The sequence below is a fragment of the Aspergillus udagawae genome (assembly GCF_001078395.1).
Source record: "Aspergillus udagawae IFM 46973 DNA, scaffold_2, whole genome shotgun sequence".
In the NCBI taxonomy this organism is placed as follows: Eukaryota; Fungi; Ascomycota; class Eurotiomycetes; order Eurotiales; family Aspergillaceae; genus Aspergillus; species Aspergillus udagawae.
This window is the reverse complement of record NW_025091265.1, coordinates 3,119,891-3,143,351: the sequence shown is the minus strand read 5'-3', so window position 1 is coordinate 3,143,351 and position 23,461 is coordinate 3,119,891. Positions and strand designations below refer to the sequence as shown.

Sequence of the window (23,461 nt, the reverse complement as noted above, 5' to 3'; positions counted from 1 at the left end):
GTAAGCGTTACAGTAACCAGATGTAGTTGATGTAAAGCAGCGTCAGGGATAAACCTACGCAGACATCCTTGTCAACTGTCCATTACGATCTATAGTTCGTTAAAGGGGATGTTACTCCGGCGCAATTCGCCACATGTGGATCGTGAGTTCAGGTCACCGGGGCCTCAGGCACTAAGGTACCACCTATCACTTTTCCACTTTCAGCTGCAATTGCTCGTTTCGCGCTGCGGCCGACGTGTGGCTGAGCTGTGTGGTGTGGCTTGACGCTCGTCGTTATGTTTGCCAAAACTGTATCCTCATCGTCAACCACCTTCTTGTTAACAGCTGCTTTTACTTTTGTAAAGTCGTAGGAGAGCACATTCCCAATCGGCATGTGGCGGAGATATTTGCCAGTGCCATCCAGCTGGAATGTGTTCTGCACTTGTCGTGACTTTCGAATTGCGACTGACTCGGTGACTTGTCGTGCAAGTTTCAGACGAACTACAACACTAGCTCTCTAACCAACGTCCCCACCCTACTTAAGATGCATACACTATGGCCCTTTGTACCGTTATTCCGAGATCCAGCAGCGAGACACCATGGTGGATCAGCATTCCGCTGACTCGGTTGTGACACATGAGAAAACGGGATGAATTGGCCACTAACCATTGACCATTCGATATCCATTATTCTGCGGAGTGGTTCTCTGTCCCAATCTATCAACTGTTTACTTTTTTCCACTTTTTTTTCCCCTTACTCCAACGCTCTGCTGCATACTAAATTCGTCTTTTCCGAGCAGGAGCCTACCTTAGTCTCGCGCTTAGGTTCCAGCTTCTTTTCCAGGTTTCGGGATACGACAATGGAAAGGTCTATATGGATGCTCGGATGCATGGCTTTTCATGGGCCTTTGCTTGCTCTAGATCCACTGTTGTGGTCATCGCCCAGCTGTGCTGACGAGCTGTGATATTCTAAACTGCTCTTCCAAGCAGCGATTGGTGCAGCCAGCCACGGCTAAGGATCGTGTTTTTGTGTAGAGATTCTGTCCTTCCTGCGTCTCCAGCTATACGTTCCTGAGCTGGTATATTGAGCAATTGATCAATGGAGGATCAAGCTTAAAAGGAAACCCGCCCTTGACCACGGGGCGAGACTTTGTAGATGAACTCATCTGTGAGCACGAACGGGTTTGTTCTCTTGTCTGTTTGCCTTTACCTTTCTGCTCTTCTGCTCTTGCGGTCCTGTCGTTGCTTCCTCCCCTCTCTGCTTTGAGTTCTCAAAGTGCGTCTCACACGGTAGCTATGGCTGATGGACGTAAGCAGTGTTAACACCCCGGCAAGGGACGCTTTGAAGTAGTCCGCGCCCTACAAGATGCTAATGAGTAATCTATATCATAGTTAATCAAGCCCGGGCCTTGAGGGTCGCCGAGATCATCAACGACTACCGGACGCTTCTCATACACGTTCCCCAGCAGAATGTGCAAGCACCGCCAGAAGATGCCCATGAAGAAGGCTATGTTGTGCTGAGAGAGAGCATCGCTGCAGCGCAGACTCTGATCTCGGCAAGCTACAATGCAAGAGCAGTACCTACTCAAGCGAGCAGTGAGGAGACGGAACGGGCAGAACTGCAGAGGTACATATCTTCCACCGCCGGGCGAAGAGCTGAGGAGACATATTCTTATCTGCCACGCCGTTAGGGTCATCCTCGACGCCAGCGCACGGCGCTTCCAAGCGCATAAGATCTACCTCCGTGCGGCAGCAGCCAGACGCTGGGCGATTCATCGGCAAAATATCCTTCGGGGTCAGAGACCAGGACCGCAACATGCGAGCCAACTGAAGGCTGTGAACGACGCATTCCGCCAGGTAGGTTGCCTTCGCAAAGAAATCCACTATAAAAAGCACAGCCTGACCTGAAGTCTTGCCAGGAACTTCAGCAAATAACCGACGCACATGTCGTCGCTGATCTTCGGGCTGCGGATGTACGCGCAGGACACTGGCTGGACAACGACCCGTCTCTGAGCGCGATTCTGGCCTTGATTCGGTCACAACCGTAAAACCCGAAGCGACCTTGTCTCAAGATATGGTTTGACCGCTGGTGGCATTCCGAATTTCCACTCTGCTTCAAGGATTTAATACTGGAGGTGGCATGCTACATTCTCTCTCGACCAAAAAGCGCCGGTCGCTTATCCTTTGGAGAGATACAAAAGCAACCTGCGGGCATTCTTTGGTTTCTTTCTATTTTCCATTCACCCATATGTTCCTATAACTGATGATATCCCTCGAGTGGCCAATTTTCTGTGTATTTCGGTTTAGATATGGTTGAAATTAGACCTTTTTCACGTCACTGTTCCTAGTCTCTCATTACTGCAACTGATTTGCGTGGCTTTGTGTCCACCCCAGAGACCTGAAGGTCTGTGATGGTACAGGGTGTCTTAACGTGTCTTCGGTACTCTAAGCACGATGCCAGATGCCGGCCGACTAAACTCCAACGTCGCACTAGCCACAAGAAAGCACCATATCTATGTCACAGGATTGAGTTCTGACGTTTGTTCCTTGTGGAGTATCAATGATCTCGATAGTGGAGTCAAGGGTCAGACACATCCCAGCTGAGATACAGTGGGGCAGAAACCCAGCAGCCCATTTTTCTTTTTTTTTTTTTTTTCCTCCCCAAGTTGAATGGTTTTCGGTCCCTATTTTGTTCTGAAGTGCATAGACTACGGTAGCTGTCTAGTCCAAAAAGAATGCTCGAAACAGTGTAATTTCCAGTCGACCCTTAAATTGGCTACGATGATGATACAGTGTGGCCGTGCGAAGGGTCCTGCAGTAGTGTCGAGTCAGTCAACACCAATCAGTGGGCTGACTCTGTGGGTTGCGGGCAGTGTTCAGCTGGAAAGGTAAGGTCCAGATGTGGTGCGCTCTGGTTGACTTTTCTGAGGTTGGATGATTGATGTTTGAGAATTGCCGCAGAGCTAAGGTTAGGAGGACTGCCATGGTTCATCTCATCCATGTAGAGATGTAGAAATACCGCAGGTTGTGTGACTAATCCCACGAGGTCTGCTGTCGTACCCTGCAATCTATCTAGATTGGATTATGGAATGTGGGATACTTACCCTATCCTCGGCCACGTTGCGTTGTCATTTCTCTCTTTTGTGTCCAGTCAGAAAGACTCAAATTGTCTATTTATCCGTAGCGCATGAATCGGATCCAAGTGAGATGAAGAAACGCAGGCATACAGGGGTTTCTGTAGATAAATTTTTTAAGTGTTTCAAGGTTCTTCATCACTTTGATCATGTAGAACCTCAGTCACTCTTGCCCTTCTACAGGTTGACCTCCTCGTGTGATCCATATCTCGAGTCTTAATCATCTATACACCTCCTTCTCGAGTCGCTTCGTCTGTAGATGCATCCAGAAGCCGCTCTGTTGGTGCTCAAATGTCCAAATTAAGTTGATCGGACACTACCCGGGATCGTCCCGTGGTTCACTAAGTGCAACTCATGTTCCCATGATAGAGCTTCCTCTGATTTCATGTGCATATCAGAAGCCTCTCGAGATGTGAGATGAACCAGGACTGGACGATATCAAAGCCAGCCGACACTCATCGTGTTGCACAATTCCCCAGTCCCATGACGGATCGACAGAGCTAGGCCAAGTGGGGTATTTGTGAGGCTATTCCATTTCTCTGCCTTAATCTGATCTAGTTCTGTGGCGGGAAACTTGACAACATCTCAGTCAATGCTCTATGCTAGTTTAAGGAGAGAGATTCAGACAATCAGGCAGCAAGAATTGTATCTGGAGAATCAAGGTTCTTATCCTAAAACCTGTCTAGAGCCCTTTTTCACGGTAAGTAGGCTTAGTGTTTTAAGTGTGTCATCTGGCACTGTTCCTTCTTATCTTCTCATCTCTCTGGATCCTACTATTTACTTACTTTCCACACTAGGTTATTAAAGTAGAGCTGGTGGCAGTCTCTTTTCCTCCTATCTATTCACAAAACAGTAAAAACCTCTGAATTCCATTCACAACCTCGCGAGTAAGTGTCCCTCATTCATTGCTTTTCCGCAACCTAACTCGCGAGATATCTGGCGGCACCATGGTCTATAAGTGCCTCTTCTTTGCAGCTCCTTCTCCTTCTCCCTCTTCTTTATAGTATCTGTACTTCTCCACTCCTTTGTGCTTCTACAGAGATCTACTCTGCTGGCAATACCTCCTGTCACTCCTTTAAATCAGCCTACCTTCCACTGGTGGAAGAATGGCGTCCAATCCTTTCATTTACTGTCTCTTTTGGCTCATAGCCTTCATTGGGCTCGCAGCTCCCCTTGTTCTTTCAGTTTCCAATGGAAATGGCACTGGTTGTCGTACGCAGTCTAATATCGTGGCAGATACCGAGAATTCTAGTGGGGTCAGTATGGAGGGCGGCTACAAGTCTATCGCATACTTTGTCGATTGGGTGAGTATTTCCCTGGTTTTCTTTCAGACAAACCAAGACGACCTAGCTGACAGCCAACTAGGCAATTTATCAACGCAACTACCACGTTTTCGACCTTCCCGCGGACAAATTGACTCATGTTCTGTACGCCTTCGCCGATGTCCGACCCGACTCGGGAGAAGTGTGAGTATTCATCGAAGCATACTCTTCCCTGTGACAGACTAATGACGCGGACTAGATTTATGAGAGATTCATGGGCGGATGTCGACAAACACTATCCTGGTGATTCCTGGAATGAACCCGGAAACAACGTTTACGGCTGCATCAAACAGTTGTTCCTCCTCAAGAAGCAAAACCGCAAGCTCAAGGTCCTTCTGTCCATCGGAGGTTGGACCTTATCCGCCAATCTCACCCAGGGAACAAGCACGGATGCTGGACGCAACACTTTTGCCCAGTCTGCTGCGAAGCTGGTCCTTGATTATGGTTTTGATGGTAAGTTTTCTCTTCGTGTATGCATTACCTTTCTGCAGTTGCTGATTGATCAGGTATCGATATCGATTGGGAATATCCACAGAGTGAGTTTCAAAGGCGCCATGGGTGACCGGTGATTGTTGACGTTCTGTCTAGACGAAATTGAGGCTCAAGCCTATGTGTCGTTGCTTCAGAAGTGCAGAGAGGTGAGTTGCATTCTACTTGTGTCCATCGTCTCGGTCAGTGGACTGACATCCCTAGGCTTTGGACAAGGCAGCCGGCCCCAACCGCAGATTTCTTCTCACGATTGCTTGTCCTGCCGGTGAGTCTTCGTCGTCGCCTCTGTGCAGAATCTTCCCGCACCGGCGAGCCGTGGCGTAGGTTTAATTGACATTCGATCTAGGGCCAAACAATTACTCCAAGCTTAAGCTTCGGGAGATGACACCTTTTCTCGACTTTTACAATCTCATGGCATACGATTATGCCGGAAGCTGGGACTCTATTGCAGGCCACCAGGCCAACCTCTTCCCATCCAATGGCAACCCCTCTTCCACCCCATTTTCGACGATCCAAGCCATCAATTACTACACTCAGATCGGAGGAGTCCCGCCTTCCAAGATCGTTCTGGGAATGCCGCTGTACGGCCGTGACTTCTTGAGCACCAACGGGCCCGGCACCCCCTACTCCGGAAATGGAGCCGGAAGCTGGGAGCATGGTGTCTGGGATTACAAAGCTCTGCCCCAACCCGGAGCAACGGAGTCCTTTGACCAGCAAGCAGGAGCCTCTTGGTCCTACGATGCAGGCGCGCGCACCATGGTCTCGTACGACACCGTCGCCGCCGCCGAGATGAAAGTGGACTTCATCAAACAGCAGGGCTTGGGGGGTGGCATGTGGTGGGAAGCCAGTGGTGACAAGGGAGGAAAGGCAGCGCAAAAGGCCGATGGCAGTCTGATTGGGACTTTTGTGGAGGGCGTTGGTGGCGTAAATGCACTCGAACAGAGCCAGAATAATCTGGACTACCACGAGTCTCAATTCGACAACGTGCGTGCTGGTTTCCCTTGAAGCCAAACCGACGACTTGATGTCATGTGACGTTACTCGAGCCTCTCGTGCGACCCGTAGATCTTACTTGGCGATCTTTGACAGATTCACTTTGGTGATCTAATGACATGATGAATGATCTCTTTCAGTTCCTAGCGCCAACTTACTCTCCGTAGAACTATTACCTCGACGGTTCCCGTCCAAATTGACTACCACTGTAGCACAAGCGAGTAGTACGAGGCACTACACTACTGCAAAGGACCTGAGAGACAAGGTAATGGATGGTAGGATTTCCGATTTTTATCTTTATTTTCTTGAACTGCTACTACTCTCAACCTGCATTCCACCACTCTAACCAATACCGATATTGCCCGGTAGATCACCACACACTACCGGTACGGACGAACAGCGGAACGACCCGTTTCAGAAAAGCCGAGCATTTACTTGGACTCGTCGAAGACGTAGGTGAGGTGGCACTTGCCGCAGTACTGACGGTTGTGCATAGCAGCCATGAAGATACCAGCACCGCACTACAGATATGTTAGCTGCGAGCTTTTGCTTTTCAGAAGAGGAACTTGACATACCTCGGGGGAGGGGCACTCGCGGCGGAGACGCTCGATCTTGCCATCGCCGTCAACCTTGTAGTACTTGAGGACAGCGAGTTTGGTCTTCTTGCGCTTGTGCTTGATCTTCTTGGGGGTGGTGTAGACCTTCTTCTTGCGCTTCTTGCCACCACCACGCAGGCGGAGCACGAGGTGCAGGGTCGACTCCTTCTGGATGTTGTAGTCAGAAAGGGTACGGCCGTCCTCGAGCTGCTTGCCAGCGAAGATCAGACGCTGCTGGTCGGGGGGAATTCCCTCCTTGTCTGTTACCAAGTCAGATTAAGAGTCTTCTCGGGTCAAAGATTGCTCGGACGGGATGCATACCCTGGATCTTGGACTTGACATTGTCAATGGTGTCCGAAGACTCCACCTCGAGGGTGATAGTCTTACCCGTAAGGGTCTTGACGAAGATCTGCATCTTGAATGAAGGCCTGTGAGGGAGACATCGTCAGAACCGTGGTCGTTGAGCTTTTGTGAAAGGGTGCAAAAGCCATGATCCTCGGGTTGCAATTTCTGCTCACGCTTTTCTGAGAGATTACGTTGCAACGTCGAGGATAATGGATGTTAAATGAAATCGGAGTGATTCCATCTCGATGAAGCCATAATGTAGATGTATGGGCTGCGAACTCACCTCGACAAGACTTGTCTTCCTCAACCTTCGTTGCGATCGTGTGCAAAAGTGATTGAGGAGGAAGTGTGCGGTTAAAATCATTGTGTGGTCACGTGTAACGCATTTTGCCCGGTTCGATCTAGCGTCCAACATCTGGATCATTGGTTTCGCCGCTCCGAGACGAGGATTGATCATGTGACTGAGGAGCTACTTCCTTATCTCGTCGCCTGAAAACCAAGGCATCGAAACGAGCGGGACAGATGACGCCAGAGTTTATCTTTGGACAACCAGAGCAGTTGCCTCAGTATCGTCGCCATCAAGGCCCTCACGTCCTTGCTAGCAAATAATTGACGATATGAAACCTATAATAGTTATCAATTATTTCAATGCTATTGCGAAGAAAGGGAGCATCATCAAAGTCAATCATTCGAGCCCTTCATAGGCACCCGGTTGCCCCTATATAGCTGCATCTTTCGAGGGTGTCTCGACTATGAGGGGCTGTTTTCTGAGCTCCTTACTCCGGCCAGATGCAAAGTAAACTCTCACAGATAGACGCAGGGCTTGGACAATCGCCCTAGCTCGAATATTTTCCGCACTGGAACCAAGGCGCAGACGCCCACCAATTGATCCACAATGAGGTTGTCAGGCTTCATGCCAAGGGTTGATGGTTTCCCCGACGCCTGAGCCGCCCACGTTGCTGGGCCAACGCCGCCATTGTTGATCGGAACCATGGGCTGCATAGTAGATCAGGACAGCCATGGTCTGCTGGATCCAGCTTTGAGCTATCTATCTATCGATCATCTATCGATCCATCTCATCCCCTCCATCCTTGGTTCAAATCTTGAATTGAAATACCCTGTGTTTCTCCTCATTCTCGCTGCTTGCTAGTTTTTCTTCTCGGACTCCACGTCTAGAGGTCAACTGGACATTCGCGCAGGAAAGCTTCAGCTTTTACGCCTTTCTTTGAAGCCTTTGCGACAGTTGCTGTAATCGCAAGTCGTTACAAGAGCTAGCGCACAAGAAGCTCGAGACTTGGGCATTTTCGTTTCCTTTCTTTCTCTTCTTCTTTAGCTCGGTTTGTGATCTTTGTTCAATAGGACACCAACTGACACTGTTACAGGGTGGTTGCTTCCCATCTGCTGGGCCCGGCCAAACGGCTAGCGCTCCTCGAGGTTCGTACAGCACGTTTTCGTACATTTGGCGCAACGTTCCTGCATGAGGCTTACAGGTCCAATTGATAGATCCAGACGCAAGATCTGTCAACTATCGGTCGATCCATTTCGCCACGAGTGAACTCCAGAGATCTCCGCCCGACATGTTAGCCAATCCACATAGCAATCTGCATGAGCGCTATCGACAACATCGTCGGCAGATCTCGACTCCCAATGCGCTGGAAGCCGCCAAAGTTCCTACTCTTCCAGCACAGGCATTGCAGCGAATCAATGCGCATCGCCGTGGACAGAGTCTCGACCAACGACCTTTGCATGTCCAACGTCCTCGACCTATGCACGATGGGGCCGTTTCCATTACTAACGCAACAGCAACTCAGCAAGCCCAAATCCTTACGGGGGGAGCACATCATTCCCGATTCTCGCAGTCGGCGCACTTCCCTCAGCATTCTTCTCCCATGCCTGTGATGCCTGAATGCCCGTCTTTGACCTCAGAAGACCTGCAAGCATTATCCAATTCTACCAGCAATGCGAACCATCCAGCCATGGCTTACATGAATTCGAGCTTCATTACCATGGGAAACCCGAGCTTGGGGATTCGAGCAATGGATAACAATCTCAACCTGATACAACAGCAGCAACTGCAAAATGCTCACGTCTCATGCGTTAATGGTCTCGATGGCCAAATCCTCGACAACGGTGCCTGGAATTTCTACCAGCAAGGCCATCTCCCTACGACGCTCCGGCCTCAAGTCAACAACCTTTCGGCCGATGGGAGACGACAGTCTGTTCAGTCAGATATCAGCCCCTCGCAACGACCGCATACCCCCAAGCAGACAAATACGAGTAAGTTTCCAATTCGGTCATACCGTTCGCCTTTCTCCCAACCACTGACGACCCATCCAGATTACTTTCCCATAACGCCAGCGACAACCCCGTTCAAGAAACCAGCGGAACTTGCTCAGTATAGTACGGACATGCAGTCCACCCCCTCCAAGGAGACAGGCCGCAGTGCACCCTCATCGGCATACATGCAACGAGCCAAGTCCCTCCAAGGAGTTGCGGGGTCTACCTTTTCTAACTCCAAAATCGAGATGCCTTCCCCCCCGAACACTGCTTCATTTGAAATTGACAGTTTTGATGCGTTTGGCAGTCAACAGGGTTCCAGTTTCGAAATCTCCGAGTCAGAGAATTTATCGCAGAGTCACTATGCCTCCTCGTCAGCAACCTCGTCCTTTCAATCCTCCCCAGAGCTAGCCGCCATGCCAAGCCCCGATGACAATCATGAGAAAGCTCAGAAACTGCCCATCTTTCCTGCCGCGTCCAGTCGGGCCCACAGGAAGGCGCTGAGTACCACCTCCAGCTCTTCCTTGACGAAACCCCGGCTTTCTCCAAGAGTGGCGTCCATTGATAGCCTTAACCTTGATGCTAGGGTTCATGCTTCTATCAAAGAGACTGGAATCACCATCGATGAGATCGCTTCCTACATCTCTGGCCCCGACCCGGAGGACGGAAAGTGGGTTTGCCTTCACCCCGGCTGCGAGCGACGGTTCGGAAGAAAAGAGAACATCAAGTCACACGTCCAGACCCACCTTGGTGATCGCCAATATAAGTGCGATCATTGCAACAAGTGCTTCGTTCGGGGACATGACCTGAAGCGTCACGCCAAGATTCACACTGGAGACAAACCATATGAATGTCTTTGTGGCAACGTATTCGCTAGGCATGATGCTCTGACTCGGCACAGACAACGAGGAATGTGCATCGGCGGTTACAAGGGTATTGTGCGCAAGACAACAAAACGTGGCCGTCCAAAGAAACATCGACCCGAGTTGGAGGAGAGACAGGACAAGGCGGCTAAGACACGCCAGAGAGTCGCCGAGAAGATATTCCTTCACTCCTCGTCCGGATCTGTTGACTCCCCCAACTCGCCGCCTTCTGAAATCCTTGAGAGTATGAGTCTTCACGGTGGATCCAGCCCCAAAGAGGATATGCCCGTGTTCAGCCAACCCAACTTTTCGTTGCCTCCATCGGCGTTTACTTTCACACCTCCTGCGTCTCCGCGACAGAGCCTTGGAAACCAGCCATCGCCCACTCAGAGTCGCCGCTCACTCACACCCAGTAGCGAGGATGAAATGCTGCCTTTGTCACCATCCAAGCGTCCCCTCGAGAAGATTGTTGAAGAACCGAGCCTGCCTTTCATTTCGAATGCCAATCCGTATACCGATATTGCTACCTCCACCGCCGAGCTGTCTTCTCCACATACAGCTCCCACCTTGGCAGATTCGTCTCACGGCTCCGACCTCGATATCTTCATCAGCCCGGACAGCTCCGCCAACTTCAAACATGAATTTCCTGATCTGAGTGACCCTGACATGGCCGCTTTTCCCGACTATGTCAACGGGTCTACTTTCGAGCCCGGACTGGATCTGTTTTCGAGCAAGACCTTCTCTGCAGGTACCTCTATGAACGACGACTTCTTTTCACTCCAATTTCAGGTTGATGATATGACCAAAGAGTTCTTCATGGACTGCTAGCTTTGGCCTCTAACGACGCACGAGCCACACGAATAGACTGAACACCACACATACCATGACACGATGCAACGACTCTGGCTGATGACCGACGCGCAAATTAATTCTCATGACTCCGATTTCAACGACTGGAATTACACGTATGACAACGACCTTCAAATTCCACGACACGACTTATGTACAATTTCAATGACAACTTCCGCAACAAATCTTTCTTCGTTTGTGAATGACATCTGTGCAAAAATTTTCGGGGTTACATTCTTTTTTCAGTTCATCATCTCGGTTCTTTTCCTTCTCGCACATGTACGACATTTTGGGTTCTGCAGTCAAGACTTAACCTTCCCAATAGGGTTCTGCAGTCGCCTCTCCTTTGACTCCTATCCTTCGTCCATGTTTTAGCGGTCCTCTAGCCTAATCCCGGCGTTCACTTTTCTCTCTTCGGGAACCGTTTTTGGCCCGCTGCATCCTTGTTTAAAATTAATCCTCGGTCGTCTGCATGACCTGTACTTTATCTGAGCAATAGATTCCACGATTCACGCTGCGCACAATCAATTATCTTCGAGCCTTTGGCCTGCTATTTAGAACCACTCTCTTGAATCTACATAGAACTTCTAGAGCAAACTCGAATCTATCCAAAATCAAATTGGAGGTCTATATATCTGATTTAAAAACCATGCCAAAACAGGACAATACGACTTGGTCAGCGACGCTCTTTCCATATAATAGACAGGTCGATCGGATGTTCACCCTGGGAAGCAAAGATGGTGCTCTGCGTGCGGCCCTTCGGTGCCTTGTCTGCGAAAAAGGTCGTATTTCCGCGATAGGAGAGCTTGCCATCCTGGACCTGTACCCCCAGTGGAAATTTCGTCAGCGGACGCAGGTCAGTGGAGGGCAAAATGGAACTTACGGAAAACTCCTCTGGAGCAGTGACGTGAGGGCCACAGCTAAAGGCGTCTCGTTCGAATGCGCAGATGCCCTTGCTAGATTGCAGGGTGAACGTGTCATCTGATACCTTGTTAGCCGGGTGTTCTGGCAGATACAAGCAACAACGCTACGATGTAATTTTCCACCCTCTCTTTCTGCAGCAACATACCTGTAAGCTTCTTCGCCTTGAAGGTTGCGCATGTGCCAGAGGCGAACCACTTCCCGCGGCTGATGATACAGCCTCTTTTTCCACCCATCGATGATACTATAAGGTTGCCGCGACCCTGGAACGGGATCCCGGTACTTGTTGGTTCAGAGGGGCTGCTTGTTGTTCGGGAGGGGTCGCGGGGCTTCTTGGGTATGTAATGGATGCCTGTGGCAGGGCAGTTGGACTTGAGGCCGTCTGCGGTCATTATCCATTAGCATGATTGACGTCGCGTTGAGTAGTGAGGTTTCAAGGCCCGACAGACCTGGCTCAGAGGCGACGAAATCTCCCGTCTGCAGAGAACCTGCAATGTTGAAGTGGTACCAGACTTCATTCAGCGCACGGTTTCGGCACCGGACGGTAACGGGGGCGCCGTGGGCTTTTGCTAGAGTATCTTGGATTTCGTCGAGGGTGTATGTCTTTGTATGTGAGGGGACGATGCCAGCATTGGCGAGGGTCTTGAGAATAACGGTCAGTCAGATCAAGTCAGAGTAATGGTCAAAGGAGGTCCGGACTTGGTAAGTAGGCAATTTCTGGAAGATCTCCACAGTTTTGTTGAAGTAGTCTACGACTTCCTGCTGTGGATAATAATCCGCATAGCAGTTTGTTTCCAGAGTGCTGATACATGTGCCATGCTTGTTCCATTCATGCTCCCAGAGATCTTCGTCGTCGCCTCGGAAATCTTTCCAAAAATCACTCATAAAGTCTAGGAGGTCAGCTCGGCCTGAGTCAACCAAGATCAGGGAGATGTTGCTGTATCTCCTCTTTGAGTCACAGTATTGATCAAAGCCACCATCACAAAAGTCCGGCCTAGGTGAGCCAGGTGATCAGTGTCCTATTCAGTAGGATGCGTGTCTGCGACGGTAGACGCTTCGGTAGCACCGTGTAGAGCTCACCAGAGTCCATGAATAGTCCAGGAGTCGACTGGGCCGACCGCAGGATCCGCATCCCAGAATTGCGTCTGGAGCATCTGCCCTCCGGGATAGTTGAAGCAGCAAGTGTTCTGGCCATGGTACTGGGCGTGGCAGCTCAACTCCGGTTTGAGGCATTGAAATGAGTTTTGCGGAACTCCGCCATCTGGCTCTAACACATTGGAGAGTCCCAAGGAGCCTGTCAGAGCTTTCAGGATGTGCTGGGGCCCAGGTATACTCTGCAACATGCTTGTTGATATAGAACCTCCAGTGGGGTCAGTACCACTACTATGAGTGAAGACGATATGACGACTGTTCCTTCCACACTCGCTGCAGAGCCGAGAATGTTTTACGACAGGATAAAGTGTAACATGCACAACGCAGCTGAGGAATTAATTATATGTTAAGAAACGGCCCAAAAGAAGTTAAGCTCTCAAGGCAAGGCTGCTGGAATGATGCTACACGCACGTGAATGCCTCGTCATAACGTGACTAAGCTTAGTGTCACATGTGACCCTGTTCAGCTGATAAGTGCCTGATTAGGCTGTCGGAGTGCTTATCAGTCTATCTGCGGATGGGGGATAACTATCTACTAGCTCGGACATTGCTAAAAGGCACATCGAGAATCTCAGGAATAAAAGGGATGAGACTTGTTCAAGATGAGCGGGGGGTATCATTGTTAAGCCTGAAAATAGCTATCCTATTCTGTAAGGACATGAGGGATCAAGATCACGAAGGTTCAGAACTTTGTTCAGCTTTGGCTTCAAGCTCATGAGCGCGTTCTTTCCAAAGCCTCAAAACTTCAAACCCTACCTCAACGGCAATGAGAAGGATGATAATCCATTCGAGCCGGAGGCCATGTGTCTCGCTCAGCCTCTCTCGAAGCACGCTTGCTATTTCCTGTGCGTAATCCATTTTCTCATTCAAGAGCTTGATGCGAATACCCACATCTAGTGCCCTTCCTACCTGCTCGTAGTAGCCCTCTAGACCCAGCTCATGCCGGCTATCCCAGAATAAATCTGGCAGTGAGTCTGTCAGCTCCGAATAGAGATTCAATTGGGCCCGCACACTCAGCAGTTGGCCGGTCTTGCGAAGGATAAAATCTCTTGTGAAGGGTAAGCGAGAGCCCTGCGATAGAAGTGTGGGTATCGTCCTGGTTGACTCGAAATAATTGGCCAGCAGAGTCTCAAGCACTGCCAGTTTCGTACTTCGAGCCAACCCTGACGAAAATGCCACCTTGGTAAGGACCGTGTCTACAGACTGCCGACCAACGAGCTTCGATTCGGGGTCATCGCTACCGGACTTGGTGCCAAGGATAATGGTATCTCCCTTAATGCTGCTGTTCTCCCGTTGAGGATCCTCAATGTATTCTAAATCCTCCGTCTCCAAATGCTCTATGTGCGCACCTTCCGCCGCCGGGAGAAGGGTCCTAGTTGCCAGAAAAGATGTAAAGCCCTCGGGCAAAGACCACGCCACCACGGTGCCTGAAGGGAAAACGAATACATCGCCAACTTCATCGGACGACAGATCGGTCGTGGTGGGATTACTCACGCGTCGAATCGAATCTATGGGAACTTGGATATGAACGACTTGAGGAAAAAGGCCTGTTTGAAACGGATCCGGCTCGAAACCTTTCTCTTGAAGGATATCTCTGACTTTGCGGATGTCGAATTGTTCTGCTACAGCATAGGCTGTTATTGCCTTTTAGTCCAATATCAGCGGCCGATATTTGCTTGAGTGAGCAGCTCTTGAAACCTTAGTCTGGTAAATTCCTTGCTCTTTCAGTTGAGCTTTTGATAAGAACCCGTCTTTCGACCTTTGTGCCTCCACTGCCACTCTCCGTAACGATGTGGGTGCTGCGGGGTTTCTGGCGCCTCTCCTGCGTTGTTTCTGCGTCTCTGAGAACAATTCCTGCGATAGATCACCATTTTTGGACTGTTTCTGACTGAGAAAGGCATTGGATGAGAAGAAATCTTTGCGTCGAGGAAGACCAAGGGGATACGATGCGTGAAGATTATGGCTCTGCGGCTGTTTCAAGAGCCTAGCCACAGTGGGCCTTCTGCATATCGAACAGACGTAGGACCTTGCGAACATGCTGCGGTATTGGTACTGAGGAATCCAAAAGGAGCCACTGAGGAATCCATTAACCGTACACCTGTACACCAATGCCTTAAAATTTGACGCAGCAAACAGAGTGTTGCAAAGAAAATGTTTCGACCCATCCGACCAGCTTTCAACGGCGATTTTGGGCTAGGCGCTTAGTCATCAAGTCTCCCCAAGTTACCCCAGGTCCCCCAACTGCTCGTCATGACTCGATTCCCCCAGCCTGTGGTGATTTTTGGATTGTTCCAGATACGGAAATAGGCGCTCGCCATGGACGCGCCTGGCGCGAGTGAGCCTACAGAGGATGCCCGTCAGGACAGCCCGGCACATGAGGCTTCTGTGCAGCAAAGAACCTCCAACCACAGCTCTCGGCCCGAACAGCCTGCGCATGGAGACGACAAGGATGAAGAGGATAAGGGTAGTGGAGAGGTAGACACTGAAGAGGAAGATGATGATGAAGATGATGATGATGACGAAGAAGACGAGCCTCAACTCAAATACCTGTATCTCACGAAAAATCTGGGTGCCGTGTACCGCAACGGCGACGCAACCAGCTCATTCCTTACCGCGGGCGATAAGATGGTATGATTTCAAAAGCGTACGATTCAGTTTCCCTTGCTGAAATGTCTCTAGATTATCGGAACGCACAATGGCAATATTGTAAGCTAACATGACTACTTGTTGTGAGGGTGCAGTAACTGACGTCTTGCAGCATGTGCTTTCCTTGCCTCTATTTCAGTCGCTTCGGACTTATCACGCACACTCAGCGAGCATTACTTCCGTTTCAGTCTCTCCATTCCCACCTCCTTTACCCAACATTAAAGCAGAGAACGTCACCAGAACGGTCACGGAAGATCAAGTTGTTTCTACCCGATCCTCGTTCAGCACGGCCAGCCTTCGGGGTCGCAATAAACCGAGCCATCAGACAGCTCCACCCGCGACCCCCTCCAATTCCATCTACATCGCGACTTCTTCTATCGATGGTAATGTATGCGTTGCCTCTTTAGTGGATACAAAAGATGTCCTTCTACGGAACTTTGGGCGGCCTGTCCAAGCTGTTGCACTATCACCAGAATACAAGAGTGATCGAACATTCTTGTCGGGAGGGCGAGCAGGTGATCTAATTCTGACGACTGGTGGACGAGTGGGTGTGAGTACGAACTCGACGACAATGGGAGGCGCCGCAGCTGCGGCGTCCAGCTGGCTTGGATCGATTGGGTTGGGAACCAATACCGGCAAGGACACCATATTACACAGCGGGGAGGGTGCTATCGGCACGATTAAATGGTCCTTATCAGGGAAATACGTCGTCTGGGTCAATGAAGAAGGGATCAAGATTATGCGGTCAAACCTACATCTGGATTCAGCGGACTCTGAGCTTGCTTGGAAACGAATTAGCCACATCGACCGTCCGAACGGCCCTGGATGGGAAGAAATGGCCGGTGTCTGGAGAGCTCGAGCTGAATGGGTGGACGAAGACACTCTGCGCTGGGAGGAGAATGTGAAGTCCCAGCAGGACGAACCTCATCTTGACACCCCCGCCCCACCGGATGTAGTCGCGACGAAGGAGAATGTGGAGAGGCTCGTCGTGGGGTGGGGAGGAACTGTTTGGGTCATCAGTGTGTATCCCGACCGGCCAAACAAAAACAATAAGGATCTGAGGATAGGATCCGTTCAAGTCTCCACGATGTGAGTTCGTGTTGCCATAATTACGAAATGACCGCTGACAATTTGACTCTAGCTTGCGAACTGACTGTATTATATCTGGCATTTCACTATATACACCAAACCTTATAGCTGTTCTTGCATATATTGAGGCCGAGGAAGAGAATGTTTCGGAAGAGCGGACAGAGCACGGCGACCTTCGTCCTCTCTCACACCGCCGTCCCAGGGGCCTGGAACCTGAGCTTCGCATTATAGATATTGATACGAAAGAAGAGCTCAGCGCCGATACGCTTACATTTAGTCGTTATGAGAGCCTCACTTCTTCAGACTACCACATGTGCGTCATACCGCCGTGGAAATCATCAGTGCCTGTGTCTCAACGCGGGGCTCTGGAAACACTTGGAAATGGCCTCTGGGACGCGACGATGTATCCCGCGAGGTTGTTCAGCTCTGGTGCAAGTATCCGGAGCACAACAAGTAGTGGCGACAAAGGTTCGATCAGAGCACCAAGTATACTGGCCTCAAAACGGATGGCGAATGAAGAACCCTTGTCTAAAGAAGTACAGGACATTGCAGCAAGCGCTGGTCCGAAGATCTTCGTCCACAGCCCATATGACTGTGTGGTTGCGGCGAAAAGAGACCTTTCAGATCGTCTAGCGTGGTTAGATGCACATGAGAAATATGAAGAAGCGTGGAAGCTTCTGGAGGAGCATCCAGAGGCGGCGGGGACACAGGAAATTTCGGATCATATGCCAGGTGCCTCAACACGGTCCCAGAGCAGCTTGGGTGACTTCTTCGCCGATGACAGGTCGTCCATTACGACCACTGGTCGAGCTGTAGTTTCTGCCGCTGACCAAGAGAAGCGCCGAATTGGTGAGCTATGGATCAAACAGTTGCTCGAGCAAGACGACTGGAGTCGAGCCGCTGAAGTTTGCGCGAAGGCAATACAGACCACTTCCGCGTGGGAGCATTGGGCATGGATCTTCGTGAAGAATAAGAAGTTGGACGAAATTTCTTCTGTTATTCCGGCAGATTTTCATCCGCCCTTGTCGCCGGACATATACGAGGAGGTTCTGAGCCATTACGTTTCTCGTGACCGGCACAGATTCAGCGAACTCTTGGATTCATGGCCTTTCACTGTCTTTGACGTCAATAGTGTTACGACAGCTGTCGAGGAACAGTTGGATCCCAGGACGGTGGCACCTGAAACAGAGGACTGGCGGATACTAACAAAATGCCTTGCCAAGCTCTATCTGGCCGGAGGTCATTATAACGAAGCATTGCACTGTTACATTCGACTACAAGATGCGGACACGGCCATGGCTTTGATCAAGGAACACCGCTTGTTGGACGCTCTTTCAGATGATATCCCCGCATTTATCATGATTCGTGTTTCCAAGGAACAGATGAAAACGGCTCCAATTTCCGAACTGGAAGAGATAACTGCCGAGCCAATCAAGCTTCTCGTCAGCGAAGCGTATACTGGAATTGTGCGCCCTGAGGTTGTGGTCACTCAGCTTAAAGACGCAAATCGGCTTCTTTTTCTTTATTTCTACCTCCGCGCTCTCTGGCGAGGAGAATCGCTTCCACACAGCGCTGCGAAGCCCCGCAGAGGTCACGGCGCCCGCATTCGGGACGCAGCAAGCAAATTAGCAGCTGATGAGGGGAAGGCGCTAGTTGATAATTTCGCTGATTGCGCCGTGGAACTTTTCGCCGACTACGACCGTCCATTGCTGATGGAGTTTTTGCAAGTTAGCACCGCGTACTCCTTTGACACAGCGGTTGCCGTCTGCGAGAGCCGCCACTTCACGTCGGAGCTCATCTACCTCCTATCTAAGATGGGACAGACGAAGAAGGCACTGAACTTGATTCTATCCGACTTGAAGGATGTCTCGCAGGCGATATCGTTTGCCAAGTCTCAAGATGATCCCGATCTCTGGGAAGATCTTCTGGACTACTCCATGGACAAGCCCCGTTTCATTCACGGGCTCCTTGTTGAGGCCGGCACGTCCATCGACCCGATCAAACTTGTCAGGCGCATCCCAAGCGGACTTGAAATCGAAGGGCTGCGGGAAGGACTCACCCGCATGATTCGTGAACATGACCTGCAGGCGAGTATCAGCCAGGGTGCCGCCAAGGTCCTTCAAAGCGAAGTCGCTGTTGGCATGGACACCTTAAGGAAAGGACAACAACGAGGCATCAAATTTAATATCATCGAAGAGAAACCCACACAGGCCGTCTCCGACACCGGCGACAAAGATGAAGCGAGTAGCAACGCTGATACAGAGAAAGCCTTGTCGCCATCAAGCCCGTCTACATTTCAACCAGGGAGGTGCGCAGGATGTCACCTCCCTTTCTATCCCAATGGTAAGCTACCTGGCTTAAGCTATACGATAATGTTCTCGGTGCTCATCCATTATGTTCGTATATAGAAAAGGAAATCCTCGTCGGCTTCGCATGTGGACATGTCTTCCACCTATCACACGTTCGTTCTGATGAAACTTCAACAGCCTCGGACGGAAACCAGTCCGGAATGCAGACCCCACGCCCACTGCCTGAGCTCCGCACACCCACCTTGAATGAACTTTCGCTGTCCACGTCTCGCACTGTCGGCGCCAAGGTGACCACCGCTCGGCTGTTGAGAGATCGGATTGGCGATGGCTGCCGCATCTGTTCCCTGGCCAAAGAAATTGAGGCGCTGGGTGAGTCCGAGACGTGATGGCAGGTTCGCAGCCATCGCAGTGGTCTAGACTTCGATGCATGATCTACACATTTCTCGTTGATCGCATGTGACCTCTCTGTTCGTTCTCATTCTTGAATTCTTCCGTTGTAGCCTGAGCGGTCCGATCAGTCCTGCAATGGTGTCTCTTGTGCTTCATGCATCGTGCTCAAATACGCTCTTATTCTCAGCGCTTATGCTTGGTGAACCAGTCGCTGAAGAGAAGGCCCTATGCCATTGGTCAATCAGGTAACTGCTCTACAACTTCATGATGCGACTAGACGAGCGATTATATGTTTGGTCCTTAGAAGATACCCATGATAGTAACAATCACAACGCTAATAATATATTATTTTTTGAGTGCGAGGCTTGATCAAATCATGCGGAAACCAGCCATCTTGAGCTCCATTGGAAAGTATTAAATTCGTTGAGTATCAATAAAAGCGAGCAGCATATCACTGCCGCATCTTCATTAAAACAGGTAAAACACAGACAACATGACCCACGTGAGTTCTTTGAAATCTGAATTAGAACATGGCCAGTCATACCAGTTGCTCTGGACGGTGATTCAATCAGAGTTTGCTTCGCGAGTCTACTAAAGGAGCAATAAGACGGACGGATAGAACATGGCATCCTCCTAGACGTTCATGAAACCTGTCATCACCAAGCTCCATACCAGCAGAGCAAAGTGTATTTTCCCTTGACCATTGGCAGAATCTGACAGAGGAGGAGCGTATGATGGTTCACTGCTGCTGGGAAGAGGGGTAGAAGCACCGCTGCTACTAGTCGAGCTGGTACGGTGAGAAGTCGTCTGCACTACAGACGACGTAGTGGAAGGTTCTGACGTGGAAACGCTAGTTTGAGACGTTGGCATCGAAGCGGTGGTAGCCATGGTCGGAACTGGTGGGATCCAAATGGTGGTAGAAGGCTTTGAGAGAGTCGTGCTTGGAAGTTCGCAGATAGTCTCCGTGACAGTGATGGTGACAGTATCTACATATGAAGGCGTGTCAGCACATGGACAGATCATAAGTACAGAACCAGTGGGCATAGTTAGGGCAGAGAGCTTACCGGCGCGAGGAAGATATTTCGAGTCCAGTGGAACGACTGCTCTCTCCACTATAATGCTGTCAGCGTACGCAAGACTTGCAATTAGGTAGTCAACATCAGCACTCACCGTTGGAATCCCTCAGATTCGTATTCTCATCGACGACTTTGAGTTCTTCTATCAATCCTGCCGGAAAGTGTTAAGGAAGCACATGTCCGGTGGGTTGAGTAGGGCTCAGAATCAGAGACAACTTACCTACTCCAGAGCTCAAAGTTGCGAGGTAACAAACAGCAAAACAGAAAATAGCCTTGAAAGAAATCATAGAAGCCATGTTGCTTACTTCTAGGATGAGCAGATACAGAGCAGCAACGAAACTAGATGCAGGAAGACAAGTTTGATGATTTCGGAGTTTACAAGCGGATGGCTGGACGAAGAACAAAATACAACAGTGGGAGAAAAAGAGGGATAAAAAGGAGAGGGAAAGGAGCCACGGAAAGGGGAGAGTCAGTGCAAGGTACATAAGGTTGTTTGTTGCTCAAAGACAATGGTTACAGAAGGTGCGACAGTGACGACATTCCCCATATAGGGGAGTCGTATAGAGAGTAGACTGAGGACCACCATCGATGGAAGCACCCATCAAACTGGGCGCAGGAACAAAGACAAAATGGGTTCTGCCATTCTTTCTAGCCGGACTTGAAGCACGATGGCTCTCTCCCAAGTTACTCTCTAATCTGCGTGGCCTGTTGTGTCAAAGCTCAAGGACTGATATATATATATGATCCCTTTGTAGAGATGACAAACGTAACTTACTACATTTGTTCTACGCTACTTCAGAAACCATGTACGGTGGTGCGCCTAGGTAAGCCTAACTGATCGACTGATTGATCCTATAGGGTGATTCGACCCTATCGATGACTGTATAATGTACCCATTGAGGTGTTCACCGAATTCTTATCCGCACCTGTATGGAACAACTAATCATAACGATTGGATATCAATAGCGTCCGACTTTACAGGATACTACTCGAGCATAGGCCTACCTCGAAATCATAGATGTTGCCAATCAATCTCAAAAAGCGCTGAGAGACATCTCTAAACAGTTGACATCTGTTCATACTCAATTCGAATATCTCCTTGTGCCCTGAAACATGACTGTAAAGTTCACAAAAATAGCGTAGTTCACACTTAAGCTTCCATTTGCCACTTAACCTTGTCTAATATGGCAAAGACTGCAGGCGTTGATTAGACCTCCCAGCAGTCAGACGCTAGAAATAAGCATAATTGCCCTGCTCATCACCATGCTGTCTAGAAAAAGACTGGAACAAGCATTTTTCGACTAACTCAGACAGACCTTGGCGTACAACAAACCATCCACTAGTATACTACCAAACTATAGGGGTAGCTTTGCTTGACCTGGTACAAGCTGTTGGCCAATCTAAGCAATTAGTATCTAGCAGGTGCATATCCACAGACGTGTAAGTTATGAACAACGCAATTAGAATCTATTGAGTCTTATAGAGAACCCTATCCATTCATGTTCATCGTTTGATGAACTACCATCTGGATATAGTATAGCAACGGCTTGGACACAGTCTGCAGCCGTATAGCCTCAATTTTACCCTGTATGGAAATACGAACAATGTTGTGCCTGGACGTCTTCTGTGCACCGTAATAAACAGTATTTTTTGACAGTATTTTATTTTCTCTAAGAATTGATTGACCATGGGCCAGACTCTCATGTTCAGCTGGCAAGCTCCACATCGGCACGACCCGCGTGGAGGTATCCATTCCCTTCAGAAAGCAAAAGAATTCTTTGACATCATGCCAAGACCCAAGGTACAGCCGGATCCAGACTAATGGAATGACTGACGTCACCATCTCTGAGAGGCATGAGTTTGGCGCAACAGGCGGCAGATTCTGCTTTTTTGATTTTTGTACAGCAGTATATGGCGGGTTCTGGGCTCATCTTTCCTTCACAAACACACTTTCTAATATGCACATGCAAGATGGAAACCAACTGTATCAGTTGATAGTAACAAGGAAAAAAAAAAAATATGAGGAGTCCTCCTGACAATGCAAAAAAAGAGAAAATAAGATATCACATCAAGCGCAGATCGCAAGGGGATGAAGATCTAAAGGTCTGCTGATTGGTTGAAGGAAATCCCATCGAAAGACAACAACTAACGGCAAAACCTAACACAACCGCTAGTCCAGCCATGGCTTACGCGCACACAGCACAATCTGGAACTCGGGAATCTGGATCATCCCTTCTTCAGCAAATAATATGGGCAACTACATTTCCCACTAGTTCCCGGCACCGTGCAACGATACTGTGCATACTAGAATTGTTTTCCCTTTTCGGGTTTCGCCGCAGTTCAGTCGAGAGTTGAATATCATCTCAATTGCCCAGAACAACAGTGATGAGAGTCTGTCAAGGTTACTGAGCCAAACCTCCCAGCAATGACGTAAACCGACCTTGGCTGCATGGAGCCGAGAGCCGATGTATCATTGTACAGTCTCCGGAGTGTCAGGCCCAAAATGATCCATCTATAATGTGATTGGGGGCTTAAGAGTCTATCTACTACCTCATTGGGAAAGTGTCTAATACGAACCATAAACAGCGACACTTTTTGGAAGCGCCTGTGGGCACAGGTCGCTGTGGAGTACCATAAGCGATCAACATCGGGAGCCGAACCGACTGGAATGTCCGTCAAATCCCTTACGACCAGGGCGATTTTGGTCGAGAACATGGAGGATCCCACAATAAAAAGCACAGAGTGATTACTGATCTTTTATTTTGACAATGACTCGAGTATGGAAATTGGACAACAGCAGAGGGATACTCGCCTGGCCTTGTACCTAGAAGACTGGCTGGCCAACTCTTATCTGCAGCTCTGGTGTTGTTGGGCTTTTTGCATTTCTCTTATCTGTTCTGGAAAGTGCCTTTTGTACTGTAAATAAACACCTAGATACATTGAAGTTTCAGACTGCCGATCTTAAGAGTACCTTATACGGAGTGCACCCTGTAATTTAAATTTTGTGTTCTGGCTTTTAACTGGGGGTAAAGGG

General features: G+C 49.5%; 7 protein-coding genes across 7 annotated transcripts; 4 read left to right on the top strand and 3 right to left on the bottom strand.

Annotated features, from left to right (window-relative positions):
* Window positions 1–1,274: 1,274 nt before the first annotated feature.
* Aud_003418 (uncharacterized protein) lies at window positions 1,275–2,026 on the top strand (the record flags this gene model as incomplete). The annotated part of the gene is made up of 4 exons (XM_043288368.1): window positions 1,275–1,287; window positions 1,371–1,605; window positions 1,670–1,835; window positions 1,898–2,026. 4 exons carry the CDS (start codon window positions 1,275–1,277, stop codon window positions 2,024–2,026), a joined length of 543 nt encoding a protein of 180 aa, XP_043144303.1.
* Window positions 2,027–4,218: 2,192 nt separating this feature from the next.
* On the top strand, window positions 4,219–5,928 carry Aud_003417 (glycoside hydrolase family 18 protein; the record flags this gene model as incomplete). The annotated part of the gene is made up of 7 exons (XM_043288367.1): window positions 4,219–4,416; window positions 4,478–4,578; window positions 4,634–4,887; window positions 4,941–4,970; window positions 5,023–5,072; window positions 5,128–5,188; window positions 5,270–5,928. 7 exons carry the CDS (start codon window positions 4,219–4,221, stop codon window positions 5,926–5,928), a joined length of 1,353 nt encoding a protein of 450 aa, XP_043144302.1.
* Window positions 5,929–8,433: 2,505 nt separating this feature from the next.
* Window positions 8,434–10,824, top strand: ace2 (putative C2H2 transcription factor (Swi5); the record flags this gene model as incomplete). Its single annotated transcript, XM_043288366.1, has 2 exons — window positions 8,434–9,133; window positions 9,194–10,824. The coding sequence occupies 2 exons, from the start codon at window positions 8,434–8,436 to the stop codon at window positions 10,822–10,824; spliced, it is 2,331 nt and encodes a 776-aa protein (XP_043144301.1).
* Window positions 10,825–11,521: 697 nt separating this feature from the next.
* Window positions 11,522–13,109, bottom strand: Aud_003415 (T2 family ribonuclease; the record flags this gene model as incomplete). The annotated part of the gene is made up of 6 exons (XM_043288365.1): window positions 11,522–11,665; window positions 11,729–11,826; window positions 11,915–12,148; window positions 12,216–12,408; window positions 12,466–12,760; window positions 12,847–13,109. The coding sequence occupies 6 exons, from the start codon at window positions 13,107–13,109 to the stop codon at window positions 11,522–11,524; spliced, it is 1,227 nt and encodes a 408-aa protein (XP_043144300.1).
* Window positions 13,110–13,589: 480 nt separating this feature from the next.
* Window positions 13,590–14,954, bottom strand: Aud_003414 (RMD1 family protein; the record flags this gene model as incomplete). The annotated part of the gene is made up of 2 exons (XM_043288364.1): window positions 13,590–14,561; window positions 14,616–14,954. The coding sequence occupies 2 exons, from the start codon at window positions 14,952–14,954 to the stop codon at window positions 13,590–13,592; spliced, it is 1,311 nt and encodes a 436-aa protein (XP_043144299.1).
* Window positions 14,955–15,233: 279 nt separating this feature from the next.
* Aud_003413 (CLH domain-containing protein) lies at window positions 15,234–19,347 on the top strand (the record flags this gene model as incomplete). The annotated part of the gene is made up of 5 exons (XM_043288363.1): window positions 15,234–15,545; window positions 15,597–15,623; window positions 15,676–16,652; window positions 16,705–18,995; window positions 19,061–19,347. The coding sequence occupies 5 exons, from the start codon at window positions 15,234–15,236 to the stop codon at window positions 19,345–19,347; spliced, it is 3,894 nt and encodes a 1,297-aa protein (XP_043144298.1).
* Window positions 19,348–19,984: 637 nt separating this feature from the next.
* On the bottom strand, window positions 19,985–20,723 carry Aud_003412 (uncharacterized protein; the record flags this gene model as incomplete). Its single annotated transcript, XM_043288362.1, has 4 exons — window positions 19,985–20,337; window positions 20,416–20,463; window positions 20,522–20,578; window positions 20,648–20,723. The coding sequence occupies 4 exons, from the start codon at window positions 20,721–20,723 to the stop codon at window positions 19,985–19,987; spliced, it is 534 nt and encodes a 177-aa protein (XP_043144297.1).
* Window positions 20,724–23,461: the final 2,738 nt, after the last annotated feature.